This window comes from Bos javanicus, chromosome 2, assembly GCF_032452875.1.
Source record: "Bos javanicus breed banteng chromosome 2, ARS-OSU_banteng_1.0, whole genome shotgun sequence".
In the NCBI taxonomy this organism is placed as follows: domain Eukaryota; kingdom Metazoa; phylum Chordata; class Mammalia; order Artiodactyla; family Bovidae; genus Bos; species Bos javanicus.
Genome location: NC_083869.1, coordinates 38,855,823 through 38,868,858, shown reverse-complemented (window position 1 = coordinate 38,868,858; position 13,036 = coordinate 38,855,823). Strand labels below are relative to the sequence as shown.

At 36.3% G+C, this 13,036-nt stretch overlaps 1 protein-coding gene across 1 annotated transcript in view; it reads right to left on the bottom strand.

The window, feature by feature from the left end:
* The window catches only part of ACVR1C (activin A receptor type 1C), a 54,389-nt gene extending 50,164 nt beyond the window's left edge, over nucleotides 1-4,225 (bottom strand). The window contains exon 1 of the mRNA XM_061437488.1: nucleotides 3,968-4,225. Coding sequence (XP_061293472.1) covers nucleotides 3,968-4,121 — 154 coding nt within the window. The 5' untranslated portion in view covers nucleotides 4,122-4,225. The remainder of the gene's footprint in view (nucleotides 1-3,967) is intronic.
* Between the last annotated feature and the right edge of the window lie 8,811 nt (nucleotides 4,226-13,036).

Below are 13,036 nucleotides of genomic sequence, written 5' to 3'. Positions count from 1 at the left end.
GGACACCATCAGGAAGAGGAACTGGGGAGAAAACAGTCACAAGATGTATTCAGGGTAGGAATTTTGTCACAAAGAAATATAGTCAGAGATCAAGCATCATAAGCAGGACTCAAGGACAGAAAAGAGACAGCTGAAACATGACAAGAGTAGGCACTATGTCTGCACCAAGTCAGCCATCCAGAAATGGTACGATGCAGCGTATTAAGTACTGTAGATATGTCACACTGTCTGACACTTATTGATGACACAAAAACAGCAAAGTTACTGGCACTGGCTGTGTCACTGCTCATCAACTGAATGTCAATTTGCCATACCACGCCACTAAAAGAAACAAATTCTTAGTTTAGTAAAAGAAATTTGATATCATTAAATGTCACAAAGCATTTCTTTGTAGACAAATTAATTACTAGCGTATATACCTTCCCAGTTATAAGTAACCTTTGAAAATTAATCAAGGTAATCCATTATATCAGTAGAGAAATCATGTTATAATCTCAATAAATCCATGAAAATACTTGAAATTATTAATAATGGTAAAAGAGTGAGGGCATTCCTCCTAGAACCAGGAAAAAGACAAGAATATTTAACCACTCCTACTCATCATCATATTGGTAATCTTAGCCAGTGCAAAAAAAGAAAGAAAAAAATAAAATAAAATGCATAGAGACCAGAAAGGAAGATGTAAAATTGGATCATGCAATACTTAGAGAAAAATCCAAGAAAATATGTATAAGATGTGTTTTCTGATAACTATAAGACACTAAGAGTAACTGAAGTAAAACTAAATAAATGGAAAAACATACTATGTTCATGGATCAAAAAAGTTAACATTGTGAAAGTTCTGAAGTACCAATTCCAAAATGGAAACGCAAATAACTTAGGATAGCAAATCAACTTGAACATAAATAAAGTTGGAAGGGCCATATTATCTGATTTGAATACTTACTATAAAGCTATAATAATCAAGAGTGTTTCATAGTGGCATAAGTATAGACATTTGGAGGCCAGAAATATACCATATACATATGGTCACTTTATTTTCAATCAAAAGGTCAAAGAAATTGAAAGGATGGATTTTGCAATAAATGATACTGGGAACAACTTCAAATACACATGGAAAAAATAAATATTCCACCTAACCTCACAAAATAACAAAAATTAAATTTAAACTAAACATGGGCTTAAATGTAAAAGCTGAAATGTTAAAATTCCTAGAAGAAGCCATAAAAGAAAATATTTATGACCTCTGGATAGATAAAGATTTCTTAGGACATCAAATAAATGAACCATTAATATTTTTTAAAAAAATAAAATGCACTTCATCAAATTTTGATCTTCTACTCTCCAAAAGACGCCTTTAAGGAAACAAAATGTCAAAATCCACAGAATGTGAGAAAATCCTCATAATACACCTATCAGATAAAGGACTTGTATTCAGAATATATAAAGAATCTTAAAGTCATCCATAAGAAGATAAATGAATTTAATATGCAAAAGATTTGACACTTTATAAAGAAAGAAACATAAATGTCTAATATGCACAAGAAAAAAAATAATTTAACATGATTAACCATTAAGGCAATGCAAATGAAAACCACAGTGAAATACCACTACATAATCACTGGAATGTCCACAATTAAAAAGACTGATTATACTAAGTGCTGGGAAAATATGGACCAACTAGAACTATCAGACATTTCTATTGGGGATACAAAATGGTACAAGCAATTTGAAAACTATTTGGGAGATTAAATTTAAAAATTAAACATATAGTTATCATACGACCCTTCAATTCTACTCTTAGATATTTTCTCGAGAAGATGACATATATCCAAAGACTTGTACCCAGTTGTTCATAGCAGCTTTGTTAACAACAGCCTCCAGATGGAAACAACCTGAATCCCCATTGTGGATGGGTGTGTAAAAAGAACAAAGCAAAACATACAAAGGGATATTACCCAGCAGCCAAAAGGGAACAAGGTGCATGAATAAATCTCAAAAATAGGATGAATGAAAAGAGTCAAGTGCAAAATAATCTCCTCCATAGGACTCCTCTGATGTGAAACTCCAGGAAAAATAAATCTAATCTACAGGGATCAGAAAATCAGTTTCCTGGCTTTGGTGAAAGTGGAGACTGACTGAGAACATTTTGAGATAATAGAAATGTGGCAGTTACATAAATGTATGTGTCAAAACACATCGAACCATATACTTAAGATGTGTGCATTTCATTATATCTAAATTATACCTCATAAAATTGTTTTTTTAAGAAAGGCTGGTTCCCAACTGGACTTGAAGGTAGAATACAGGCATCTCAGTAGTTAGGCAGAATTTAGAGCTGAACTGGGAAGGATTCACATCCTGACTGCACTCAGTACCTTTAATTGGCCCAGCTGTATGTGAAACATTTTGTCCTCCTAGACATTTTGTTGCACAGTATTATCTTGTACCCCTACCGACTGGCAGAACATGTTCTTATGGATAATTCTTTATCGAGAAGACACATTAAAGACGTCGTTGCCACAGACTAATATGGAGACTTTCCTTCCCCTCCGTCTTTTTGATCTTGGTCATGGGAAGAACATCATCAAATACAGGGGATCTTCATGTCTCTAGTCTACCAAAATCAGGGAAGAAAGTACATGGAAAATAAATTCTCGTATCACAATAGGTATCAAATGACTACCAAACCAAGGAAGTCTATGGAATCTGAGACAGAATAATTGCGGTGTAAAATCTAAGACTCCTAGTAGCTTTCAGGGATGAAACATTCCAAGTGTGACTTCTGAGGTTATAACACATAGGACAATGCTTTAGAATAATGTTTCCCAAAGAATGAGACAAGTATCAAAGGTGGTATATGAAATGATTTTATTGAAGTGGTAAACCAATATGATACTAAATAACATTAAATCACACAAGATTTTCTTCCCTGGTTCTCCTAGTTTTTCTGATTATGTATCAAAATGTCTCATTTCATGTCAGTATGTTTTTAACATGAGTATCTTCTCTTGAAAAGAAAATGTAAAATAGCTACCAGAAATACAGTCAGTACATTTGTTTGTTTATTTATTTATCTTCTATTTATGCCAAGTAAACTTGTTTTTTGCATAAAGTAAATGTTCTCCAGTAAAAAGAAAAAAAAAGGAGCTGTTAATTTATTAATAATAATAATACATTAAAAATACTATAGTAGAATATGGTGATATATGAATATCTGAGACTGGATAACAGTACTTTCAAATGTTCATTTGTGAAGAAGAATATCTATCTCTGTGTAGATACTAACATATTAAAGAAAATTTACTATCAGGACATTTTCATGTTATAAATTAGTTTTTAATTTGAATTGCTTACCTCTTTAATAGTCCCTCAAATTTCAGATTCCAGATAAAAGACCAGATTAAGATTTTTGTATCTTATAAATTAGGATGAAACTCCATGAAATTGTGGGAAAGGCAGCAATATATTCACCCAATAATAGAGGGTCAAATTCTACTCTTTCTGCTAACAAGTGCTCTCACTTGAGTGTGGGCAGACAAAGAAGATATGCAGAAGGCACCCATGAAAAAAAGATTCTGTTTCCATAAAAATTGGCAATCTACTATTTTTAGTTTTGCTCTCTTTTCTCTTCTTTTTTCCTGGTATACATTTTAATTTCTCTCCTTTAAAAGGATACATAAAAGTTTATATTTTATTCTAGGTTCATTAATCACTTCAAAAAATACAATTCATGAGGACAGATTTCTTCAAAATTGTTATGCTGTTGTCAGTGTTTCGACAGTCTTGTACAATTTTTTAAAAAATCAACCTCAGCTAGGCTGTAGAGAATTTTAGCAAAAAAATAGAAAGAACTGTAAAACAGATTTTCTTATTTAAAGAAACATAAGACAGTTTGATTTCTATCATGCTTATAATTTCCCAAGAGTAAAATGAAATTTGGAATGAACAAAGATAAACCCTTTACCTGTTGGAAGGTGCAGTGTTATGTTGTTGCAAAAATCTGTGAAGCAGCATTCCGTTTTGGTAACATTGTTGGAACTATGACAGAAGACTTGTGCATTTAATTCTGGGAGAGAGACACAGGACTTGATCACCTGTTCCTTTCCATTGGTTAACATAACAGAAGCCCAACATGCTCCTTCTGTTTGGCAGGTAAAGTTTGAAGAGTCACACAAAAGACAAACACACTTCAAACCTGGAAAAGATAAGGCAAAACGCTTTAAGATGCGAAAGTTATCATGCAAAGAAAGTCAATCTTAATGAAAACTGAGAGACAGTTTAATAGCACTGGATAAAACATACATGCTAAAGCTGTTACTCTCTCTCAGTCATGTGCTTTATCAAAAGTGTTGCCCAATCATCACTTACTATTGCTTATATTTTTATAAGCAATCTCTTCAGTTGATACTGTATTTTTAAACAAGTTTCTCACCCTTGGTGTAAATCCCTCCTTTTTAAACTCAACCAGCTCATTCCTAAATCAGTAGTCCCTATGAAACACCAGGATACAGTAACACAGCAACCCAGAAGTGCAGTCCAGCATCATCTGTAGAGCATTCAAGCACTGTTTAAGGAGCTCACTACCCAAGCAATCCAGTGTATTCTGTTCATGTACGATTTCTCCTTTAAACTTTAAAGTCAATGTGCTAAAAACACAAAGCTAACCGCAGACAGTCACAGCTTTAAAAACCTGTGTGACTCTTTACATTTATATTCTATGATATTTTAACAGTATTGTATTGTCACAGTGCCTTTAAGGCATTGATGAGCCATTATATATCCCCCTTTTCACTAAAGAATACATCTTAGAATGAGTCATTTGAAGATAGACCATGACCTTCAGGCAAGTTTCTTTGAATGAATACATCTATTCAATAGAGCAAAACACATCAATTGTAGAATGCAATAAATCTACATCAATAAAAATTAGACTTTGTTAATCTGTTCCCTTCACAAGTTTCCACAACATTCCCCACTTAATAAACACACACACACACACACACACACCCCACATTAACTCACATGATCAAAGTAGTAGAGTACTTCTGTTCTGATGTAAAATATCTATCATGAACAATCCAGTGGTTGTGAGTAACTTATTCAAATTTCATTTGAATTACTTTTAAATAGAACAGTACTGAATAACCCTTTTGTATCATTACTTAATGAAGGTTTTTGTTAAATCACAACACCCCCCTGCAATATCTGAATGTCCAAAGTTTTTCCATCCAACTGTTTTTACTCAAATTAGTCTTAAAATTGCTAATTACTCAAATTGGAGCTGATTTTATACCTGTAAAATATTTGATACATTAATGGCTATTTTTATACTCAACTTCAAATATCAATGTAAGCAATACAGATAATATTTCTATATAATTGCATGTGTAAGAAAGAAAAACCACATATTGATTAATAGAAATTCTCTCTTCTTTTGATAATTTTTCTTGACCAGTAAAATACTGTCTCTATAACCATTTTTATTATTACATACTAAGGGACTTAAAATCATGAAATAAAATACCATTTTGTTATCAACACTGGACCAAGCATAACAGGTTACTCTTCTATTTATACCACTGGTTATCAATGTAAATAAATATAATCTTTTGTTGATATTTATTTGCTGTGGTAGAACCTTATAATGTAGACTGACTGGGATTCAATAGAACTAAATATATAAAATGTAGATGATTTGAAAATGTTTTAAGTCACTTTTTCTGCAGAAAACAGAGCTCATATAATTAAGATCCATCCACCTAGGTATCTTCTGACAGTAGAATCTCTCTCTCTAGCATCTTCTGATTCAAATTTGACAGAGGCCTTCATATTTGACTATTGCTTGCCTCCTCTGTGCCTCCATTTCCTTATATGAAAGATAAGGGATTCCTCCTCATAGGGCTGTTATGGAAAATAAAAATTGAAGCCCTTAGAATAATGCCTGATACCTAGAAAGCACTATGTCAATTAGTGACTACTAATTACTATGTAATTAGTGACTATGTCTCATTTTACTGGAGAAGTTAGAGCTAGTTGTTCTATGAAACAATCAAAATACATTTGTAATTCATATAGGAATGACTGAATGAACTAGGTACACAGACCATTGGAAAAACATTACAAAGAAATGCATCTCCTTTCATACTGCCGAGTGAGTTGAATGTTCTCATTCTTTTAATGGCCCAGGCTAGATCCCAGATGATGACACAGCAGGACGATCTGGTGATAGTATAGATAAAGAATTCAGGAAAAGAGGAAGGTTCCAGTCCTAGCTCTATCACTCCCTTGCTGATTGACTTTGAAGGTCTTTAACCTTGCAGGGTTTCAATGCCTTCCTCTGAAAATGGGAAATGAACCAGGGGAGAGGCAGTAGGTCCAGAAATTCTGAAGTTTAACTGAGTATTATTTATTTTACGATTCTATTAAATTACAACTTATGGAAATTTACAGTCACAAAGTATGGAAAGCTCTTTTAAAGTTAAAAAAACCTATCCTACTGTGGTTATTCTTCAGTCTCATACTTTAAGCATTTGAAGTTGGGAAGAATAAATTTCCCAACACATAGTCTCAAAACATTTGTTACTACACTCCTCATCAGCGTCCTTGAATTTTTATTTCCAAGAGAAGCATAACCTGGAAATCAAGGCACATAACTTAGGGCTATGGGTCCACTGAGTAAAGACAAGCATAAGGTACTCAGCAGCCAAACATATGCTGGTCTCATGTGTGCTTATCATTGCGTGTAATTCCCAGTGCAACCAGAGGAGTTGGTTGTCACTCTCTCCATTTTACAGATAATGAAATGAGGCTCAAAAAGATCAACTGACTGAATTTATGCATCAGTCATTAGACTACTTAAACAATGTTGTTTCTATCCTACCAAAGCTGATATTATTTTAAAAACAAGATGAGTGCAAAAACCATCTTCCCACCTCACCAGTTTCTAGCGATGGTAAATAAAATATAACTTATTATAACATTTATATTTTATATATAAGAAAATATTTTACTTTTAGAATAAAATATAATTCTAATACAGCAAAACAAATTAAAATAACTTAACAATGGACAATTGAGATTTTTATCTTTATTGTTCAAATAATCTTTTTAAACAAAATCTACCTATTTTTTGAGAGACAGGTAGTCAAATATCCTGTGCCTCACATCTAGTATAAATAACCTTACCTTTCAGTTGGTTTAAGTGTTTTTTAAGTGTAAGTTTCTAAAGTATACCTAATCAATACTTTCTCTTGGAAGCATTACTAGCTCCTTATAGAAATGATTACATAATAGTTCTTATCAAGGAATAATGTAGATACTCACTGAATGTTTAACAGGCTATAAAAATATCCCTCAGTTTAAAGTAAAAGGTACCAATCAGAAGAATAATACAGACCAAAGTGATACAGTTAAGTCATAGTAAATGACATGTTGACTTTAAATCCTACACAATAGAAAACACTGACAAAATTGAGAATCTATTGATAATAATGGCTTCAAACAATTGCTAAATGTCCTCATTTACTCCAAGTCAATTAGCTCGACTATATATCACTGACAGAGAACAAACAGCAAACTAAAAAGAACCTAAGGTGTGTATCTAATACACAATCGACAACATAGTTAATCTTGCACATAGTGAATTGGTGGGAAATAAAAAATGCAAGACTCAACATAGAATTCTAGTGTTACCAGTTAAAACATAGGTTGCCATTAGCGACAAGACACGTTCATATTTTGTTTTTTTAAAAATTGACGTTAATTGAGTCAATTGCACTAGAATATCCTACGATAGGATAATCTGTTAGCAGACAACAGGTCAGACTCAACATTTATTTATTTTATACTTTCTCATTATACTGTCCTTGAGTCATACAGAAAGGGATAGCAAATGAAGTTGAAGAAGAAGGTAATTACCCGTAATAAGGAGGCCTATTAGACTTTTCCCCACAAGGAAGATTGCACTTTTCTTGTGTCTCCTCCCACCCTTTTAATTATCCTCTTCTTCCCCCTTTTTGCCAATTAGTCTATAAAAGCCAAGACATCTGTTACCCACAAGACATCTGTTACCCACATGAAACCAAAGGATGTGAACATTCTTAATCAACCAGAAAATAAATGTTCATCCATATTTACACGTGAGGGCAAGCATATCCTGGCGTCTGGAAATGCAAAAACCATCAGATTACATAAAAGAACCAAATGTATCACTTGTGTTTGTGTGCTATTCTTACTCATAATATTCGGTGGGGAAATATTAGCTGTTTTGAATTAGATACTATTTTCAATAAACTGATTTCCTACATTTGGGGGCTATATGCTAACACGTCTATTGGCCAGTGCCTTACCCAAATTTCTGATACATCCCCTTTCTTCTTTTCCAGAAATTAGTTGATTCAATGTCCCTAATTTGGGAGTTGGATATTAAACAAAATATTTTTTTAATTTAGAAAACTGTCTCAAGCTTGACCTGCTGCCTTTCATCATTTGCAGTCTTCTGAGTTAACAAAAGAATAATTCAAGCTCATCAGTGTGCTGAATATGAAAAGTATAGCAACAAGAAAGGAGCCAGGACAACCAGAACTACTGTCTGTGAAATAAAGCTAGACAGGGTCAAAGGAAACCAGGCAGGGATCTGTCTTACCTTTTTATTTCTTTTCAAATTTTTATTTTCTTGTCATGTAGTCATTTCAAAGTATTTGCCTTTCTTAATGGCAAGAAAGAATAGAGAAAGAACGTAGCTTTAATAAAATATTAGTTTAGTTTAGTGCTAAGTCATTTCAGTCATGTCCAATTATGTGCAACCCCATGGACTATAGCCCGCCAGGCTCCTCTGTCCATGAAATTCTCCAGGCAAGAATACTGCAGTGGGTTGCCATGTCCTTCTCCAGAGGATCTTCCCAGCCCAGGGATCCAACCCACGTCTCTTACATCTACTGCTTTGGCAGGCGGGTTCTTTACCACTAGTCCCACATGAGAAGTCCCAAATGCAAACTTTTTGGCCAAATGACCCTTCAGCTGAAATTCAACTTCTAGAATTCTATTTGCCCAGATATATCCAAAGAAATTCATAACTCCTAAAATATTGTATACCAAACACAAAGGAAAATTATTCCTTTGTGCCAAGTGGCTATTATGTTCCCTGTTTAAGAAGGTCTCACTCTCCTAACTGAGAAGGAATGGAACTACCCTAACAGGAGAGATTCTACCCAGGACAACTGCTTTCACCTCCAGTTGCAGGGTTCAATTTAGGAAGAGTCCAGCACATCTTGAATTCTAGTACTTGCCACTCAGAATATCCTCAACCCAAATCCTGGGTTCAATGCCTGGATCAGAAAGATCCCATGGAGGAGGGCATGGCAACCCACTCCAGTATTCTTGCCTGGAGCATTCCATAGACAGAGGAGCCTGGATGGCTACAGTCCATGGGGTAGCAAAGTCAGACACCACTGAGCGACTAACACACACAAAGACCCCTCCAGTTTTACAGCCCTCTGTTAGTCTGAGCTCATTCTCAACTTAAGTAACTTTAGGGTTATCATATCTATGACAGACAGAAAGCTGGGGTTAGAAACATAAGCACCCAGTGAAGGACAGGTTTGCATTCCCATATTCATACACTGATATTTCAGTGGGTGAGCTGATCCTACCAATTTATAATCCAACAAAACTTCTCCCGTCAATATTAAAGGTTATCTTGCCCTATATTCATCATATGAGAATCCATTGTTCTTTCCAGTGTCAACATGATATTTGGGAGAAGTAGAGAAAAGTTCAAAGCCTCTCTGAATTGGTGTAGACATCAAGACTCGATTAATCCCTAAAATCACAATATATACACAATTACAACTTTAGACTTTGACTATAATCATGTAGTGAAAAAAAGGACTGACTCTATTTGGAGTCTCCTGTAGCAAAGTATGTCAAAGAAAAAGTTGTTCCTAATCACAAGACATGTTTCTTCTGCTAACGTCCCATATAATTCTGCCTTAAGTTGAGAAGCTATTTTTTTACTTCGGCAGCCTAAGTGGCTCTTTATCAAACTTTTATTTCAAGTCCTGAGATCTGTACTGTCCCCTTAGGAGAAGACTAATTCTCAATGGATTCTAATTACAATCCAATTGCATTGAATAAAACAAAATCTACAATTGTTATTATAACCTGCCACTACTGCTAAGTCGCTTCAGTCGTGTCGGACTCTTAGCAACCCCACAGACGGCAGCCCACCAGGCTCCCCTTCCCTGGGATTCTCTAGGCAAGAACACTGGAGTGGGTAGCCATTTCCGTTTCCAATGCATGAAAGTGAAAATTGAAAAGTGAAAGTGAAGTCGCTCAGTCGTGTCCGACTCTTAGCGACCCCATGGACTGTAGCCCACCAGGCTCCTCTGTCCATGGGATTTTCCAGGCAAGAGTACTGGAGTGGGGTATCATTGCCTTCTCCGTTATTATAACCTAATAGACTACAAAGTCTGGATTCTTCCAAATCCTTGAACGTCATTTCTTATAACTAAGCCTCCTAGACCCACTTGTCTCCATTTTATAGCTCTAAATAACAAGTTTCTTTCCCACATCATGACCTTGCCACTATGGAGTCAAAGTTCCTCCAAAACATTTAAAATAGAACTATCATGAGTGTGTGCTCTGTGCTAAGTCACTTTAGTCATGTCTGACTCTTTGCAACCCTATGGACTGTAGCCCGCCAGGCTCCTCTGTCCATGGGATTCTCCAGGGAAGAATACTGGAGTGGATTGCCATGCCCTCCTCCAGGGTGTCTTCCTGATCTAGGGATGAAACCTGTGGCTCATTATGTCTCCTGTATTGGCAGGCAGGTTCTTTACCCCTAGAGTCAACTGGGAAGCCCAGAATTATCATATGATTAAGCAAGTCCACTTCTGCATTTTTATCCAAAGAAAACAAAAATACAAACAGGAAAAGATATGTGTACCCCATGTTCACTGCAATCTTATTTACAATTGCCAAGATAGGGAAAGAAGCTAGGTGTCCATCAACAGATGAATGGATAAAGAAAATTTGGTATACACACACAAACACACATTCTCACACACACTGGAATATTATTCAGCCATAATAAGAAATGAAGTCTTGCCATTTGTGACAAGGATGGACCTTGAACATTGTGCTAAGTGAAAAAAGGCAAAGACTAATATATGATTTCATCTATATGTAGAATCTGAAAATAAAGTCTTATTATAATATATGGTGATAAATGTAAACTAGATTTTTTAAAAAGGATATTGTATTCGTTAAGGTTTTCCAGAGATACAGAACCAGTAGAACATATATACACACACATGTATACATATATCTATAGATATAAACATCTATATCTACAAACAGAGAGATTCAGTTTAAGAAACTGGCTCACTAGATTGTGGAGGCTGACAATTCCAAATCTGCAGGTTAGGCCAGCAGGAAGGAGACCTAGGGAAGAGTGGATGTTGCGCCTCAAGTCTGAAGATGGTTTGAAGGCATAATTCTTTCTTCTGCAGAACTTAGTTTGTTTTCCTCATAAGGCCTTTAACTGATTTGATGAGGCCCACCCAGTAAAGGACTTCCCTGGTGGCTCAGACAGTAAAGCATCTGCCTACAGTGCAGGAGACCTGGGTTCGATCCCTGGGTCAGGAAGATCCTCTGGAGAAGGAAATGGCAACCCACTCCAGTACTCTTGCCTGGAAAATCCCATGGACTGAGGAGCGTAGTAGGCTCCTCAGTCCATGGGGTCGCAAAGAGTCGGACACGACTGAGCGACTTCACTTCACTTCACCCAGTAAAGGAGAGTAATCTGCTTTACTCAGAGACTATTGATTTAAATGTTCAGTTCTGTTCAGTTCAGTCGATCAGCCGTGTCCGACTCTTTGTGATCCCGTGAATCACAGCACACCAGGCTTCCCTGTCCATCACCAACTCCCAGAGTTCACTCAGACTCATGTCCATCGAGTCAGTGATGCCATCCAGCCATCTCATCCTCTGTCGTCCCCTTCTCCTCTCGCCCCCAATCCCTCCCAGCATCAGAGTCTTTTCCAGTGACTCAACTCTTCGCATGAGATGGCCAAAGTACTGGAGTTTCAGCTTCAGCATCATTCCTTCCAAAGAAATTCCAGGGCTGATCTCCTTCAGAATGAACTGGTTGAATCTCCTTGCAGTCCAAGGGACTCTCAAGAGTCTTCTCCAACACCACAGTTCAAAAGCATCAATTCTTCAGCGCTCAGCTTTCTTCACAGTCCAACTCTCACATCCATACATGACCACTGGAAAAACCATAGCCTTGACTAGATAGACCTTTGTTGGAAAAGTAATGTCTCTGCTTTTGAATATGCTATCTAGGTTGGTCATAACTTTCCTTCCAAGGAGTAAGCGTCTTTTAATTTCATGGCTGCAGTCACCATCTGCAGTGATTTTGGAGCCCAGAAAAATAAAGTCTGACACTGTTTCCACTGTTTCCCATCTATTTCCCATGAAGTGATGTGACCAGATGCCATGATCTTCGTTTTCTGAATGTTGAGCTTTAAGCCAGATGTTAATCTCATCATAAAAATAACTTCACAGCAATATCCATACTGATGGTTGATCAAAAATCTGGGTACCATGGTTTAGTCTAGTTGACTTGTAAAATTAACCATCACAAATATTTACTATGTATCAAACACCATGGTAAGAAAGAGGTAGGGAGAAGAGCAAAAAGGCTATTCTCTAAATGAATAGCAGTGTTAAAGGATATTACTGCTGCTACTGCTAAGTCGCTACAGTCGTATCCGACTGTGCAACCCCAGAGACAGCAGCCCACCAGGCTCCCCCGTCCCTGCGATTCTCCAGGCAAGAACACTGGAGTGGATTGCCATTTCGTTCTCCAATGCATTAAAGTGAAAAGTGAAAGTGAAGTCGCTCAGTCGTGTCCGACTCTTTGCGACCCCATGGACTGCAGCCTACCAGGCTCCTCCACCTATAGGATTTTCCAGGCAAGAGTACTGGAGTGGGGTGCCATTGCCTTCTCCGAAAGGACATCACTACAGTG